Source organism: Amblyomma americanum, chromosome 1 (assembly GCF_052857255.1).
Source record: "Amblyomma americanum isolate KBUSLIRL-KWMA chromosome 1, ASM5285725v1, whole genome shotgun sequence".
Classification (NCBI taxonomy): domain Eukaryota; kingdom Metazoa; phylum Arthropoda; class Arachnida; order Ixodida; family Ixodidae; genus Amblyomma; species Amblyomma americanum.
The window spans coordinates 78,677,527-78,694,836 of record NC_135497.1 but is presented as its reverse complement, the minus strand read 5'-3'; the positions used below and the strand labels follow the sequence as shown (position 1 = coordinate 78,694,836).

The 17,310-nt window shown below is 49.9% G+C and overlaps 1 protein-coding gene across 1 annotated transcript; it reads left to right on the top strand.

Annotated features, from left to right (window-relative positions):
• The first annotated feature begins 3,295 nt into the window (after nt 1-3,295).
• Nucleotides 3,296-16,274, top strand: LOC144108253 (E3 ubiquitin-protein ligase NRDP1-like). The gene is made up of 2 exons (XM_077641557.1): nt 3,296-3,342; nt 15,929-16,274. The coding sequence occupies exons 1-2, from the start codon at nt 3,296-3,298 to the stop codon at nt 16,272-16,274; spliced, it is 393 nt and encodes a 130-aa protein (XP_077497683.1).
• Nucleotides 16,275-17,310: the final 1,036 nt, after the last annotated feature.

Below are 17,310 nucleotides of genomic sequence, written 5' to 3'. Positions count from 1 at the left end.
CAGGAAGCTAGTTGTGCGCGTTTTCTTTCCTTTCATGACTTTTGCGCTCAGATGGAAGTAGATGAAGACGACGTGTAATGTACAGCGCTAGTGTATGGCACAAGATGTGATCGGCGGCGGCGATACCGTAGTGCTCTCGTGCAGCGGCCAGCGAAGCTGATCTGTTCGCGCTGCTGCGGGTTCAGAACCCAGTCGCAGCAATACTTATTTTATTTGTGCAGGTATCTGAGAGGCTTCAGACAAGCATATATGCTCCTTCGGGATTGCCTGTAAAGTAATGGTTGCGCATTAAAAGCAAGTGCTCCGCTATAGGGCATTTCCAGAAAACTTCAAGTAAAACTTGAAGTACAAGGAGCTGCCAAAAGAGGGAAGGGAAGATATGTTTTCAAATAAGTTAGCAATTAAGCAAGATCATTTTTTTCTTGTTCTTCGGTATGCACTTTGCCATTCACCTGTGTTGCTCGTAATCAGTACATGTGCAGGAAGGAGAAAGTGCTGAAACCTGCTTTAATCCCATGCGTAGACGTCCAGAATTTGTGGTTAAAACAGGGGCCGAATCCACGAGAAGGTTCGCATCCCCGCCAGCCGCGCGCGATTGGCGGCGTGTCGTCACCGCTGGCATGACGACATTTCGCGGAGGCGGGACCGCGGTTTTTGTATACACTTCACATGAGTTGTCAATAAACTAAAAGCGAACCGTTGTGCCGGCCGTCCATGGAACCGACAGGCTCGTTCGATTCAGTGTAAACAAGGTGGCTGCTCCGTTTTCCTCCTTGATCTGAGCGCTCTTGAGTAATCGTTATCGGCGGTCGAGCGTAAGTACGTGAGGATCCCTTCGACATGCCTGATTATGCTTCTAGGCGGCAGTTCACGCTTTCGAACGTATTGGTCCACCAGCGGTCCCCCGAACTACAGGACCAACTTGAGCCGCGATGACGAGAGAGAAATATCATCTGCGCACTTTGGTTTTTTGCGACTCTATAGGATTCCGAGTGGACGTTAGCAGGAGGACATTGGACACTGCTTGACGTGAGTAAAGCGAAACGGTCAAAAACCGAACTGTTTCGTGGATTCGGCCCCACTACGGTTTCGTTCTTGTACACGACTAGTTCAGAAACGTGACTCAGAGAAGAGTGACCCAGTTCCTGTCTCATGAGTTTTATGCTAAACGGAGATGCTTCAAAAAGAAAATGAATGTCGAGCTTGTAGTTGCTAAACCGCTGCGCATAAATTACCTTTCTGTCGCAGTTTAGGGTTCCTTTAATTTTGAACAGAAAATAGGAGCAGGCAGCTTTTGGAATGGATGCTGTCTGCACATGATGTTAAACTTTCTGTATAGTTCGGCTAGCGGTAGTTATGAATTTTACGAGAATGCCTCTCACGTTCCGACAGAAGTGTTATACCACTCTAAGCGGCTGCGTGAATATGATCGACAGGTGACTGTTGAGTATTGCTGAAATGCTTAGAGAGAATATTGTAACCGTGGGGTAATAAAGATGAGGACGTCAGATTTATTAAGGCTGATTTGGCATTATTTGTTCTCCGACTCTGAGCTAACCGTCGCGTGGCCACTAAGGGGGCACCACACAAGAACCGAGTTGGGAATGTTGGCCTCCGCGCCAACTAGTAGCCTGCGATAGCGACGCCGATGAGACGAACTTCGTGTAGGCCTCAAAGCTGGCAGCGTCTCTATGTTGCAGCACCGCGCCATTGTGTCTGCGTATTCTTTTTATGGCACAGGTTTTTACTTTCTTTATCTTATCCTTTCCATGCTCCTTTCTTTATGTTCGTGGGGCTTTCTATTCCTACCTTCACTGGCTACTTTTTCCCTGTACTAATAACTTATTGCGTTTCCTTGGAACTCATCAGCACATGCACTGCTTTACTTCGCACTCGATAGTGTCCCGTGCCCCTCGATGGGCTTGCGTTTTTCCTGTTCACGCCTTCTTGGTTTTCTTCGTCTCTCATTTTTTTATTATTTCTCTTTCTGGAAGAGAGCATTCTTGGGGTGCCGTCTCTCTAAGTCTATCAGAATTACCGGACGCGCGAGCTATTTGGGAACACTATTCCTTATCGCCATAGATACCAGCTGTCTCATCACATCTGTCTAGGCGTACAACTTCTTGTGTATTCACACCTTACCATTCGCACTGCGCAGTCTGTTCCAAGATGGAAGCGTACAGGTTGACGCAGGAAATGACACGCCATGCAGCCTTCGTCGCCCTGGCCGCACACCAGAGTGACTTGGAAATTGCCGCCTTTCTGAACGTAGCGCGGTCTTTCGTTTACAAGGTGCGGAAAGAACTGATGTGCTCTGACAATGACTTGGCATCTGTGGCGAAAAAAAGCAGTCATCGATCAGATGTCGCCAGAATACGCATGCCCAACATTCTTGGAGAAATATTTTAAATCATGGATAATTGTAAGGAACTGTTACAGAAATATTGAAGATAATGGTCCATTCTCCAGATGTGTTTAAAATACTTCTTTTGAAGTTTTTCCATCGCTCGCATTATGCAGTGAAGACTGCCATAGAAAACCATTGAGGGACGCTTGTAAAGATGGCAAAAACGTTAATAGCAAAAAATGCAAGCCTACTGACGAGAGATCTCCGGATATATCGATTGTTATAGCAAAATCTTACAGTATATACATGAAAAATTGCGTTCATAAATTCTTTCCCGTTCAACAATGCATTTGTCCTGAATTGTTGGGTAAGTTTTTTTCCAGCGGCTGCTACTCATCGTGAATGATGACCCTAGAAAGTCGATGAGGGCCACTGCAAAGCAGCCACAACTCGCAGATTCGATAGTCAGGCCCATTGGGCACGAGAACTTGAGGTGCCATTCCTGAGGAAGGGGCAAAACATGTCCGATAATACTCTGTAGAATCGTCTGCTGCAGACGAAGCGCATGCTAAGCGAGTTGAAGAGTGGAATGCTCTATTTTTTTGTGATGGAAAACAACTTTTACCAGGAGCGAAAAGCTAACCGTCGTAACGACAGACAGGTGGCTTTGCGCAAGCGCTGAGTACCTACTGTGATGCACACAAAATTTCGGTAATCTCTCATGGTGTTAGCCGTCATCAGCAACGAAGCTGACATCATGTCACCATACTTTTTTGCAGAAGGACTCCGCGTAAATGCGGCTGCGTATGTGGAAGTGCTTGACACCGTTGTAAAGCCCTGGATAGAGAATGTTTCAGAAGGAAGACCTTATGTCTTTCAACCAGATTCGGCTCCCGCCTACACCGCCTGCTGTTACCCAGGCGTGGCTGGCCGACGACTTCCACAACCATGTCGCTCCCAACTTGTGGCCTCCTAGTGCTGGACTACTATGTGTGGTGCGTCGTTGATAGGGAGGCCACCAAACAGCCACATAACACGAAAGACTCGCTGAAGGCCGCCATTGCTGACTCGGTGGCCAACATCTCTAAGGGTCACCCGATACGAGCATGCAGTCGCTTCCGAAGCCGAACAAAAAAGGCCTTTGATCTATTTTGCAGTTAATGGCGTCTTCAGCTAGCGCGAGGCTGCACTGTAGCAGTAACAATGAAGTCGTTCGTCGCGCAGGTGACCCGATGCCATTACCTTTGCTGTTTCGCACAAAGTAGACGGCGTAAAGATGTCACGCACACCACACAACAAATGTTTGAGGAAAAAACTTTATTAAACACAGCAGGCCAGTATAAGTCATAGCTAAATGGTAGTATAAAGCGAGGAGCAAATCGAGCCCCATGATTTAAGAATGCCGCGCTTTTTTCTCGCACGTCCGGCACATGTGCATGGATGTGGACCGCGTACGAGAATGCCCCGTTTACTCGTAGCGCGTTTCGTATGCAATAGAAACTTTGCTTTGTTCGGCTTTGTGATTTTTTGTCCTTTGAAGCACATGCGCTTAACACTGGAAGAAAAAGAAAGGCCATCAAGGAACACGGCGCGAAAAACATGTTTTCTTTTGGCAAGAAGTATCGCAGTAGTTAGCACACTCGGCTGCGGAACGGAAAGATGGTGGTTCGAATCCCGCCGTGCACAAGGATTTCTAAGACGCTTTTTCTGCCTCTGTGTCTTCCTGTGTTTGTTCCTTCGCGCCATTCAAATTTATGACGAACCAGCTAGCCCAACAGCAAGTACTTCTGCCCTTGTCTTGTGCGCTTTGCTTACTCCTCTACTGAAGGTGTTATGGAGACCGGCTCTGTCTTTATTTTCATGCGAAATAGTCCTCTTTGTAGTATTGTACTGGTAACAGTATTCGACGTCTTGTGATATAAAGTAGCGCATTCCAAAGAATGGTCCGCTGTGGCTTCGATGCGAAGCAAGGTTGGCCTCGCAAAACGTTGCAAGCGGTGCACTCCCAGCACAGTAGTGTGCGGTACGTCTGTGCAAGAAGCGTCACTAGAATGGGTGCAATGTGTCCTTGCATCCTGGTCACATATAAGCTTATCTACTGCCATATACCCTTGTTCCACTGTGCCGTTTTATTACTGAGAAAAACTATCCCTCTTTGTGTTAGTTCCGAACACCAAGAGGGATAATTTTTCGCAGTTATAAAATGGTACAGTCCAACCCGCAAAGGACCCGACTAGAATCCGACCAGGATTCTAGTCCGAGTAGGACCCGACCAGAATAGAAAACAGCGTGACTTGTCACAAATGCCGGGTCGTCTCCCTAGTGCGAAGCGCAGCAAGATACGAATGGGTAAACACTGACGAGACGCTATGGAGTGATCACCGTCTCCTAAAGGTAGCAATTGAAGCGAAAAAACGCAAGAAAAAGGGGGGTCAAGCTCGGTGCACTAACTGCGCCAAATTCAGGGACTCGGAAATTCCAGCGCTCAGTTAGGAAGAGGGGTACCGATGTTGGGCTGAACCACTCATAGACAGCAGAGAACAATTTAACACCAGGGTACAAACAAATGAGGACACACCGGTGGTGGACAACCACCTCATGCATCTGTGGGAGGCCAGCTTGAGGGCTCTCACTAAGAGATGGCGTAAATAAAAACATAATCGGATATTGAAACTTTGGATGGCGGATCTCAGCAAGCAGGCTGAGGCATACGCGACCTCTCTCGCAAAAAGCAATTGGATAGCCAAATGTAACTCCATCAACCTCACTCTCGGCTCGGTGAGCGCGTGGAGCTTAATGAGGTGTCTCATTGAACCAAGTCAAACGAGGGGGGATAACAGGAGAAACTTAAGACGAGCATTACACGAATTTCAAGGTACAAATTAAAAACTCGCTAGAGCACTAGAAGACAAGTACATATGCACCACGGTAGACACACACGCGGACGCACTGATATACAGCGGGGAAGAAAATGAGGAGCTGGATGCGAAATTCACTAAATGGGAGGTCAAATCGGCGCTAGCCAGTATGAAGAGAGGCACGGCACCGGGAGATGTGCGCATAACAGTCAGTTTGCTGGAAAACCTCAACGAAAAAGCTATCGAGGACCTCACAGACTTCAACAATAAGATATGGGAAGGGGAACAAATAACGGAAGAGTGGAAAACATCAATAGTGAGTTTCATACCCAAACCGGGTAAGAAACTCCACACGGACAATTTAAGACCCATTTCCCTTACGTCGTGCGCGAGCAAGCTTATGGAAACCATGGTCAGGAAAAGACTATCTGAGTAAGTAGAGAACCAGCAGTTTTTCTCTACAACTATGTTTGGCTTCCGTGCACGCTTTTCAGCACAAGACGTGCTTTTACAACTTAATAGGGAAGTCATAGGCCCTGTTTACGGCAGTCAACGGGACAGAGCATCTTAGATTTGGATTTGAAGGGGACTTTGACAACGTTAAACACAGTAAGATAATAGAGAATCTCAACACCACAAACTGCTGAAAGTTGACTTACCTATACGTCAATTACTTTCTCACGGATAGGAAGGCCTATACATCATAACAGACGACAGTAAATTTGGACCCATAGAGATGAGAACGTGAGGCACGCCTCAAGGGGCGGTAATATCGCCCCTGATCTTCAACATAGCCATGATGGGCCTCCCTTCAGGCTCAACGCGATAGATGGCGTGAGGCACGCCATCTACGCGGACGACATCACTCTGTGGTCGTCGGGTGGCAGTGTTTGACAGGTAGAGGACGCCTTACTGGAGGCAGCGTCAGCGGTACATAAGTATGCCGAAGAGTGTGGCCTTAGATGTGCCCACAAGAAATCAGAGCTCCTTCATATCACGAGGGATAAAAAATCGGCAAGCAAAATTCAAATATGTATAGATGGAACTCAGGTCTCAGAGGTAGAAAACATCCACGTGTTAGGGCTACAAATAAACAACAAAGGCAATAATGCCATATGCCATAGCGATTAACAAACTAAAGTAAACGTGCGAGCAAATCAGTAGGATGATTGGCAGGGTATCTGGCAAGCACGGTGGGCTCATGGAAAAGGAGACGTTACGCCTGGTGCAGGCTTTCGTCGCTAGCCGAATAACATATTCTGTGCCCTACCTCAACCTGCGGCAGAGCAACAAGAAGAAATTAGACGTAATAGTCAGAGCGGCCATCAAGAAGGCACTTGAACTCCCCTCCAAGACGTCCGCTGATCGCCTTCTCCACCTAGGAAGGCATAACACGCTGGAAGAACTACTCGAAGCTCACCAAACAAGCCAACTAACGCGGTTATCGACGACCAAAGATGGTAGACGAGTCCTCGAGGATCTGCACATAGTGCTGCCACCAACAACAGAAGACATAGAGGACATTCCCAAGGGCTGGAGAGATAAACAACTAGTTAAGTCAATACCGAAAAACGTGCATCCCGAGCACAGTCAATGTAGGAGAGAAACCAGAGCTAGAGCTATAGAGAAGTATTACGGCAGCAAAAATGGCATGTATTATGTAGACGCGGCGGGCCCTACGCAAGACAGCATCTGCACCGTCGTGGTCATACACGGGGAAAGCAGGCGCATGGGCTCTCGATGAAAACTAGTAAAGTCGCGTTCCCCGAGGAAGTGGCGATAGCGCAAGCAGCCACTCACTCCGACGCCACGCACATAATTTCTGATTATCAACATGCCTGTCGAAATTATATAAGAGGAAGAATAGCGCCGCTTGCCAGCAGAATTTTAGCAAACGCGCAAAAAGCTCAGTGCTCAGGAGGTCCCAGTACAGTCGCTGACTACGGGACCTCCTTCCGTATACATTTATCCAGGCTGTATTTCCTTCTTGTATAAATGAACATGATTCTGATTCTGCAGAGAACAAAACAATTGATATGGGTGCTCGGATACCAGGGAATTGAAGGGAATGAGGCTGCTCACACAGCCGCCCGAGCGTCTCTCCCCCGTAGTTCCACTGAATTCCCAGACCCTGTCGGGACTCCTGTACCGCATCCGCTTACCACATATACGAACATTAGAGCATATCTGCACCTTAGCAGGCAGACGTTCCGAGAGCCCTTTTTTCCTTAAAAACAGCGTAAAGGCTGTGCCAGGTAACTCTCGTCCTTATATTTTCATCACTTATAGTGTTGTTTGTTACCATGGGTACCTGACATTTGCGCGGTTTTTTAAAACAGTGCTCTGCATTTAGGGTAAAAGTCTGCATATTTGAGATCTTTGAAAGATTATCCGTCAATCTAGACTGACTTCACGTTGAGGTTAACAACTCTCTAACTGGAAAAAAGCACAATCTCAATACCCTTTTTAACAATCTCAATACCTTTTTTAACAATCCTAATACCCTTTCTCAAGGCGATTGCAGACAACAGTTCATTCAAGATTACTTTAAACAGCACTTTGTTCTTCTCATGCATGTAAAATGTACCAGGTATTTTTAAAGAAGGAATAACTATGGATCAAGTTGAGTGGGACACTGTGACGTTCCTTGTGTGTGCTACGAGGTTCCGCGTTCGACGGCGCGGCGTAGACGGAGACCCAGATGACAGCGGCATCATCAATTACCCAGCCATGCTCGTTGAGAGTGACGACCAGAACGAAGGGGTTTAAGCCCAACCGGACCCAACCGGACCCGCCGCCGCCGCCGCGGTGAAACGGACTTTATCCTCCCCAATTGCCGTGGCGGTTCCAGGGGAGACCTCCCGAGCACATCCCAGGACAAGGGACCACTTTCCCGGCCGGTGACCCGCGGGAACTGTCAGCGGGCCAGAGCGCGCCTTACCTTGAGGAGCGAGTGTCAGTTGATGGATGGAGAGCGGAGGCCGGTGACCCGCGGGAACTGTCAGCGGGCCAGAGCGCGCCTTACCACAGCCGACGCTATGCGCAACCTCGAAGACAACCTTCTTTCCCTCGGACTCAACACGTGAGGGGGGCGAGACCATAAGTGCGGTGGTATGTTTGTGCGCCCAAGTGAAAGCCCTAGCCCCCCTCCTTCCCCTCCGGCGTGGGCGTCCTCACCCTAGGGAGTGTGGAGAAGAGGATATAAAAATCGACAAGCAGTACGGAAGAGGCACGCTCAGGACGACATCGTTCGCCAAGAGGGCCTTCAGCGCCGAAGCCCGACGGCGTGCAGCTTCTGCCAGCAACCGCTCGAGCCCAACTCCGGAGCCACTCCATCGCCCCCATGAAGTCGTCGGCACGTAAGCTCGGACGCCCCAGCCTCTGATGTATAACCTTAATCATGTGTAATTATTGAATATACCTGTTTGTATAAACTGAGCCATACGGTGTCTCTTCGCCTCTCCGTCCCGTGTGGACCTGCGCATTATGGGGGTCATCACACTGGTGTCAGAAGTGGGGTATCAAAAGCAAATGTCCTCTGAATGCTGTGACATTCATGACTTCAAAATTGTAATCAAAAGGGAATCACGGGACTGATTGTGGGACTTTTACCCCCATTTGAGAGGCTTGAGGCACCGGAGGGCTTGAAAAAAAAATGTCTTTATCTGGGGGAGCTCCAACTCCACAGCCGTCGCTCGGAGCAAGCATGCTGGCATTAGGAAGCGTCATTCCGACGTTTACGGGAGATAAGACAGGGGTTCCAATCTGCGATTTCTTTTCCATGCTAGAAGAGATTGGGAAAATGGGGGGATGGTCCGATGCTCAAATGCTGGGAATGGCGAGGTGTAAGATGGCAGGAGCTGCTCATGATTTTGCATGGCGAGACGAAAAAGTAAAATCCACAAAATCATTTGCGGAATTTAAGAAGCTCGCGTTTGAGCATTTCGACACTGAACCACGTCACGTGCGGGTACAGAGGTTCCGTGACGCCGGACAGATGGTAGGGGAGGACGTGCGAACGTTTGCGTCGCGGCTTCAGCGCTTAGAGCGCGATACGTTAAGCAGGGAGGAGGAAGGAGACCAGCTAAAGAAGAAATACGCGGAGGATATACTTAAAGAGGAAATGACCGCTTTGTTCGTGGCTGGTCTGCAAGACCCCGTGCGCCGTTTCGTGCTCTCGCGCAAGCCGAGCAATTTCGACCAAGCCGTGGAGGCCGCATTGGGTGAGGAACGAAATGAGGCGTTAACGACAGCCGCAGCGAGAGTACGCGTCATAGAGAGAGCGGTGCTCAACCCTGAGGTTGCTCTCTTGACAGAGCGATTAGATCGCTTAGAACAGCTGCTATCTCAGCAGGTAGAACGCCAGGTTGAAGCGCGCGCTCAACAGCGCTCATTCGCTGGAAACCGGAGACCGCCACAAAGCTACAGGCGCGGTATGCGAGATTTTGAAGAAATCGTATGCTTCGCTTGCCAGGGTCGCGGACACATCGCCAGGTTCTGCCAAAACGTGCGCCGTGGGGAGCCACAAAGAGAAGCAGGCGAGACACGCCCTAAGCAAGCCTACAGCGGGGCTCCAGATACCGAGACAAAAAACCAGTTAGTCCTCCCCAGCCTGAGGAGCTTGGGGAGGGAGCAGTGGATGATGAGGTGGTGGTAGTTTGTGTGGCCGACGAGGCATGCCCTGTTGTGCGTTGCAAGTTAAATGGTTGTTGCATGGAATTGTTGATAGATACGGGGTCAAAGGTGACATTGCTTAAGGAGAGCAGTTTTAACACGCTTCGAAGGAAGGGGGACCGCGAGGTGTTGGAAGCGTCTGGTGGTATGGCAACCAAATTTGTAGGCATAACGGGGGATCCTCTTGGCATAAGTGGACTCTACCGGTTACACTTCTCTCTCGGCGGAATTGCATTGGAGCACCCCTGCTACGTATGCCCGGACACGGTGTCTCTGCCAAACGGAGTGTCAGGTATATTAGAGCAGGATTTTTTTTAGAAAAGGGAAGGTAGTAGTCTCATTCTCTGAGGAAGAGGTTAATGCGGGCGGCTCAAAAGTTCCGTTTTTGAACAGGAGAGGGGCTGAGATTCGCATTACCGATATAGACACCCGTCAAACAGTGGGATCATTGGAGAAGGTATATTCGCGGGTTGCCGTCAGGCTGGTCGAGGAGGCGGTCGTCCTTCCTTGGTCGGAGCACATTTTGTACGCGTTTGTGCCTTCAGATGTAGAGAGCGGCGCCGTGGGAGTGCTTGAGCCGGTCGACTCTCTCAGCAATGGCCTGAAGGCAGCCGCGTGCCTCGTGACAGTTAATGACGCCCACAGAGTGCCCCTACGGGTGGTTAATTGTAGCCAGCAGCCACTGAGCCTTCCCAAGAACAAAACATTGGCTTTCTTCACCTCTGCGATAGAGAAACGTGAGCCCACCGATACGGTACTCGCAACTGTAGAGCATGCTAGTCCTTCGGCTGCTCCAAAGGTGTCGTTCGATCTTTCTCACGTAACATCCAGGGAGAGGGAGGCTCTGGCTGGTTTGCTGAACGACTACTCGGAGGTATTCGCCGCGTCCAACCTGGATTTGGGCTGCTGTGGCGTTATAAAGCACAGGATAGAAACCGGCACTTCATCGCCCGTTTACCAGCGTGCGTACAGGATTCCTTACTCCCAACGTGAGGAGATGGAACGGCAGGTGCAGGACCTGATTGATCACGGCATTGTCGAACACTCAAAGTCACCCTGGGGAGCACCAGCACTATTGGTGGAAATGCCAGATGGCTCGTATCGATTGGTAGTGGACTACCGCAAACTAAATGCCGTAACTCGCATCGATCCATACCCCATCCCCAATATACAGGAGACGCTTTCTCAGCTGGGCTCTGCCAGGTACTTCACGGTAGTGGACATGGCGGCGGGATTCTGGCAGATTGCAATGGATCCGGCAGATGCCGAGAAAACGGCATTCAACACGCCCTCAGGGCACTATGAATGGAAAAGAATGCCGATGGGTCTGGCCAACAGCCCTGCTGTCTGGCAGAGAACCGCTGATGTTATCCTGGCAGGTCTTCTGGGGAGGCTGTGCTTCGTGTATATGGATGACATAATCATATACAGTGACAGTTTTGAGAACCATTTGCGCAATATTGAGCACGTTTTGGTGCGACTAAGAGGAGCGGGTCTCAAGCTGAAGCCCTCTAAGTGCCAATTCCTCAAAAACGAGGTGAAATACCTCGGGCACGTTGTTTCAGCTGACGGCGTGCGACCGGACCCTGAGAAACTAAGGTGTGTCTCGGATTTTCCATCCCCGACTAGCGTCCGCCAGGTCCGGCAGTTTCTCGGCCTGATCGGTTACTACCGAAGGCACATAGAGGAGTTCGCCAAGCTCGCTAAGCCGCTCACCGCCTTAACAGCCAAAAATGTCGCCTTTCGCTGGGACGAAAACGCGGAGGATGCTTTTGGGGCCCTGAAAAGGAAGCTAATGAGTGCACCGCTGTTGCGCCACCCGGATTTTAATTTGCCCTTCGTTATGGCCACAGATGCGTCAAAGTTCGCAGTTGGTGCCGTGCTATCTCAGGTTATCGAGGGCAAAGAACATCCCATTGCTTTTGCTAGCCGACAGCTGAGCCCCACAGAGCAAAAGTACGGAGCTACGGAAAGGGAGTGCCTCGCCGTTGTCTGGGCAGTAAAGCACTTCAGATGCTACCTTTACGGCCGCAAATTCAAGCTAGTCACAGACTGCCATCCTCTGAAATGGGTGATGAGTGTCAGGGACCCTAGCTCGCGACTCGCTAGATGGAATCTACACCTGCAGGAATACTGCTTTGAAGTTGAGCACAAGTCAGGAAAGACACATCTGAATGCTGATGCACTCAGCCGCACAGCTGCCGTGGCAGCTATAGATGAGTTTGTCCCCGTAGTCGACCCCGCCGAATTACGCACAGAGCAGTGCAAAGATCCTGACCTGAAGCGAATAATCGAAAGCTTAGAGGGCGCACCGTCTCACCCCGAACAGCTAGGTTATTTCATTGGCAAAGACGGCACCCTGTGTCGGCGCACGAGGCCAACCAGGAAAGGGAGACCAGAGAAAACCGCTTGGGAGAGAGTCGTCATACCTCGGTCGTGGACAGAAAGGGTTCTTCGCGCATTTCACGATGCGCCATGCGCCGGTCATTTTGGCGTAGCGAAGACACGCAGGCGTGTGGAGCGTTTGTACTTTTGGAGTGGCATGCGACAGGATGTTAGAGACTACTGTGCGAAGTGTCATTCCTGTCTCGAAAGAAAAACACCCAAGGGACGAAGACCAGCTCCAATTCAGCCGTTCCTTGAGGTTTCGGCTCCCTTCGAGCGGACAGGTATGGACATAATGAGCCCATTGCCCACGACCACTTCCGGAAACAAGTACATTTTAGTATTTGTCGATCACCTTTCAAAATACGCGGAAGCGGTAGCACTCCCAGATCAGAAGGCAGACACGGTTGCAAGAGCATTTGTCGAACAGATCGTGCTCCGACATGGACCCCCGAGGCAACTCTTGACAGATCGGTGAACGAACTTCGTGTCGCAGCTAATGAGGAGAGTTTGCGAGCTGCTTAAGATCGCTAAGAAGCAGACAACACCGTACCATCCGGCTTGCAACGGCGCGGTGGGGCGACTGAACCAAACCGTGGCCGGCTTCCTGTCGCATTTTGTTTCGCGCGACCAGCGGGACTGGGACTTGTGGCTCCCGTATGCAATGTTTGCCTACAATTCCGCAGCACACGAGAGCACGGGCGAATCGCCATTCTTTCTTCTCTACGGCCGAGACCCGGACCAGCCTAGTGAAGTGCCAGAGGGCCCCCGTCGTGTCCCATACGCTTCACTGGACGACTATAAGGTTGAGCTAGAATCGCGCTTGCAAGTGGCGAGGGACATCGCAAAGGAGGCCTTAAAGAAAGCGGCGAAGCGCAGGAAGGAGGTGCACGATCGCAGTGCTAGAGACGCGCCGTTTAATGTGGGGGACAGCGTGTACATTGAAAACTGCCAAAGGCAGATTGGGCTAGCTCGTAAGCTCCAGACGAAGTGGAGAGGACCGTGCGAGGTTGTCGAGAAGCTTTCTCCGGTAAACTTCAGAGTCCGAGACGTGAACCGGCGCTTGATAAGGATACACGCAAATCGCCTCAAGTCGACACCGGTTCAGTATTCACGAAATGAGGAAAGGGAAAGCGCGGATTTTGATGGGGACAGAAGTGAAGCGGAGCGCGCAGATAGTTCGCCAGAAACGCCCTCTCCTGCATTTGTTCGGCAGGCGCCAGAGGTGACGGCCGGAATAATAATAATAATAATTGGTTTTGGGGGGAAAGGAAATGGCGCAGTAGCTGTCTCATATATCGTTGGACACCTGAACCAGGCCGGAATGCCACCGGATTTACTTCATGCATTGCTAGAAGAAGAAGCGCGCGAGGTTGCCGCGCAGATAACGCCAGGAGAGGCTCCTGCCACGAGCCCTCGCGAGTCCCAAAGCAGACAAAGGGTCACAGACTTACTTAGTATCACTCATGAAGGCTGATATCCGCTGCGAAATCGGAAAGCTAAGTCGGACTAATGGCGTAAACAGAGCGGAGTTGTGAACTGGTTGGAATTGTTTAATGCCACAGCTCATAACATTGCTATGTGCTTATGTGTTAAGTTATCGGAGTTGGTAGTTAAACCTTTCTGTCATTAAGTAACACCTTCACAGGAGAGCATGCGGAGCGCATGCAGAACCTGCCCTACTTACTTTCGTTATCTATATTTTTGTCTGTGCCGTGATCGTGCTAGAAGTGGGAGCTCCTTTGTAACTGTGGTAAATTTATTTCGTCCAGTTTGGACTAGAAAGGAGAGGCTTGGGTGCTGAGTTTCATGTTTATCTGTAAAAGATCAGTGCTGCCCCTGGAGACGCCAGTTATGACAGCGGAGGCATATGGTGTTTTGCGGTGGTGTTGAGTGCAGCGAAAAGTGTTTTGTCGGACGCACTGTGCGAGGCGATTCAGAAAGACAAGGGGAGCTGAATGGACTCAAATGTTCGGAGAACATTCTTCTGGAGGGTGAGCGAGTGTGACGTTCCTTGTGTGTGCTACGAGGTTCCGCGTTCGACGGCGCGGCGTAGACGGAGACCCAGATGACAGCGGCATCATCAATTACCAAGCCATGCTCGTTGAGAGTGACGACCAGAACGAAGGGGTTTAAGCCCAACCGGACCCAACCGGACCCGCCGCCGCCGCCGCGGGGAAACGGGCTTTATCCTCCCCAATTGCCGTGGCGGTTCCAGGGGAGGCCTCCCGAGCACATCCCAGGACAAGGGACCACTTTCCCGGCCGGTGACCCGCGGGAACTGTCAGCGGGCCAGAGCGCGCCTTACCTTGAGGAGCAAGTGTCAGTTGATGGATGGAGAGCGGAGGCCGGTGACCCGCGGGAACTGTCAGCGGGCCAGAGCGCGCCTTACCACAGCCGACGCTATGCGCTACCTCGAAGACAACCTTCTTTCCCTCGGACTCAACACGTGAGGGGGGCGAGACCATAAGTGCGGTGGTATGTTTGTGCGCCCAAGTGAAAGCCCTAGCCCCCCTCCTTCCCCTCCGGCGTGGGCGTCCTCACCCTAGGGAGTGTGGAGAAGAGGATATAAAAATCGACAAGCAGTAAGGAAGAGGCACGCTCAGGACGACATCGTTCGCCAAGAGGGCCTTCAGCGCCGAAGCCCGACGGCGTGCAGCTTCTGCCAGCAACCGCTCGAGCCCAACTCCGGAGCCACTCCATCGCCCCCATGAAGTCGTCGGCACGTAAGCTCGGACGCCCCAGCCTCTGAATCTTAATCATGTATAATTATTGAATATATCTGTTTGTTTAAACTGAGCCATACGGTGTCTCTCTGCCTCTCCGTCCCGTGTGGACCTGCGCATTATGGGGGTCTTCACAGCACCTAGTCTCAACTCGAAAAACTTTTACTTCTCTGTGCCAAAAGAAGTGTTTGAATAAATTGACTGTTTAATTACCAAGTTAACCAAAAAATGAGATAGCTTTTTAGACCATACTTATATTTTGAGAAATACTGTGTGATTAGCGTCTGTGTAGGTCTTTTCTTTTTTTATGATCAAATTTCAAGTGTACATGTTGCCGGCTATGATCAAATAGAGGTCCAGAATACAGCAAGATGGTCTTTATTATTGTTCTTTGCACTGGTAGCTGCCTCCTGCATGGGCCAAGCCTTCATCTGACACATGCTTGTGGCCAGCATGCAGAAATTACTTGATTTCCTCACCAGTTCAGACCATTTGTCATATGTCATCATTTACGACAGTTTGTTTTTGGCCAAGAATTTTTTACCTTCATTTTGGTTCATAGTGGTTCTTGCTCAGTCACATTCGATTTCGCTCTGGCACCGACCCTTTACATTGTGTCTTGTATCCATATTAATCGGCGCGTGCCCACGCACAGAAAAATAATTAATGTCTGCTGCTGTAGATGACATGTCTGCCATTACTGAAATCTTAGTCAGCATTCAAAGTTGTACTCTTATTCAGCTGTCACTTCATTAGAGACGCAACAGGGTAGCTTTACACATGCATATTTCTTGCTACCTGTACATGGCAAACTTTTGCAGTTAGGAAAAAGCCGGAAAACTTGCACAGCAACAGTCCTGTGGCTCCGTGTATTTCTTGCCACCTCGCTGTGTGGTGTGGTTTGGATGCATGCGGATTGTTGACTTTTGTGTCTTCAGGTGGGAAGCCAAGCTGCAGCGGGCGCATGTCACACGCGTGGGCAGCATGATTTCAACGCCGGATGCTATGCTGCAAGCCATGGTGAAGCGTGCCCTGACTGAGAGCGGCTGTTCCCAGCACATCCTACAAGTGCTCACCGAAAATGCGCATAAGCGCTGCTCGCCGCCGGGCCTTAGCACGCTCGATACCCACCAGATGAATCGGCGGCACTACGAGGCATACGTCTGCAAGCGTATCCCAGGCAAGCAGGCAGTGGTTGTGGCAGCAGGCGAGAATCAGCTCCTGAATTATGGCATGGTGCTCGAGCCAGGGCTAGTCATGATCTTTTCCCACGGCGTAGAGTAAGCAGAGGGGGCTGGGTACAAGGAGGACAGGAGGATTTGAATGAAATATATTGTCACCATTCACTGGGAGCACAGGTAATTGGATCTGTCAGCAACACAGGCACAAGCAATATGACACCTGCCAACAGTGGACGTGACTGCTGTGGTTGCAATGAGTAGCTGGTGAACTCATGTGCTGTCAACAGGTGGTGTGTTGAGCCGTGCGCCAGTCTGACCAAATAGTAATGCTCTGTAGCTCTGGCAGCTGCACCAACTACGCACTTATGCTTTTGGATCAGGTCTGATGACGGCAGTACTGAGTTGCTGAGATGCAGCATTGCGCTTGTGAATAATTGTGGACAGGAGCAGTTTTTGTTCTGACTGCCAGCTACTTGCAGCAGCTATCTTTAGGTCATAGGATTACATGAGTGGTAGCACCATGTGCCTCACTGCCTAGACATGTGGCAAGAACTTTCTTATCTTATTGAAACGTGGAGCATGTAAAGATGGATACTAGGGCAATGCCTTCATGTTACACTGAAGGTGGCAAGTGTGGCTCCACCTTTATCCAAGCAAGGCATTCGAAGCGTAACCTTGTGTCCCAAGAAATTTACTTCATTGTAACTCAGTATGACTGCAATATTTCAGGCTCCAGTGTTGATCATGGCTTCAAATAAGCTGAAAGATAGAATCAGGTTTAAGCATTATCTTGTGTCATTATATTCTGAACTCACTTTTCCATCAGTTGGTGAAGCTTGATGTGCAGCAAAAGGTGGGGCATAAAGGCATACAGACACTGAAAAAATTGACAGGACAAGCACTAACTTAGAACTGTGAAGTTTAATGGGGACCTGATCACTCCATCCATAAAACCAAAGTGACATTTGTGAAGGTCTCCGCTTTTTTCTGTATGCCACACAAGGATGCTGGAACCATTTTCTTTCCCATGCATGTTGATTTTGTACATCAGGTGGCAAGCAAGCAGAGATTTGGTGTATGCATACGAAGTTTCACTGATGACATTTTTTGTAATTTTTTTGCATTTTTAAGTCGGTGCT

Excerpts from the sequence above, each read along its gene's own strand:
- LOC144108253 (XM_077641557.1), top strand. The coding sequence starts at position 3,296 with ATGTCGCTCCCAACTTGTGGCCTCCTAGTGCTGGACTACTATGTGTG. Across the intron at positions 3,343-15,928 it reads GTGCTGGACTACTATGTGTG|GTGGGAAGCCAAGCTGCAGC; the intron begins GTGCGTCGTTGA and ends TTGTGTCTTCAG.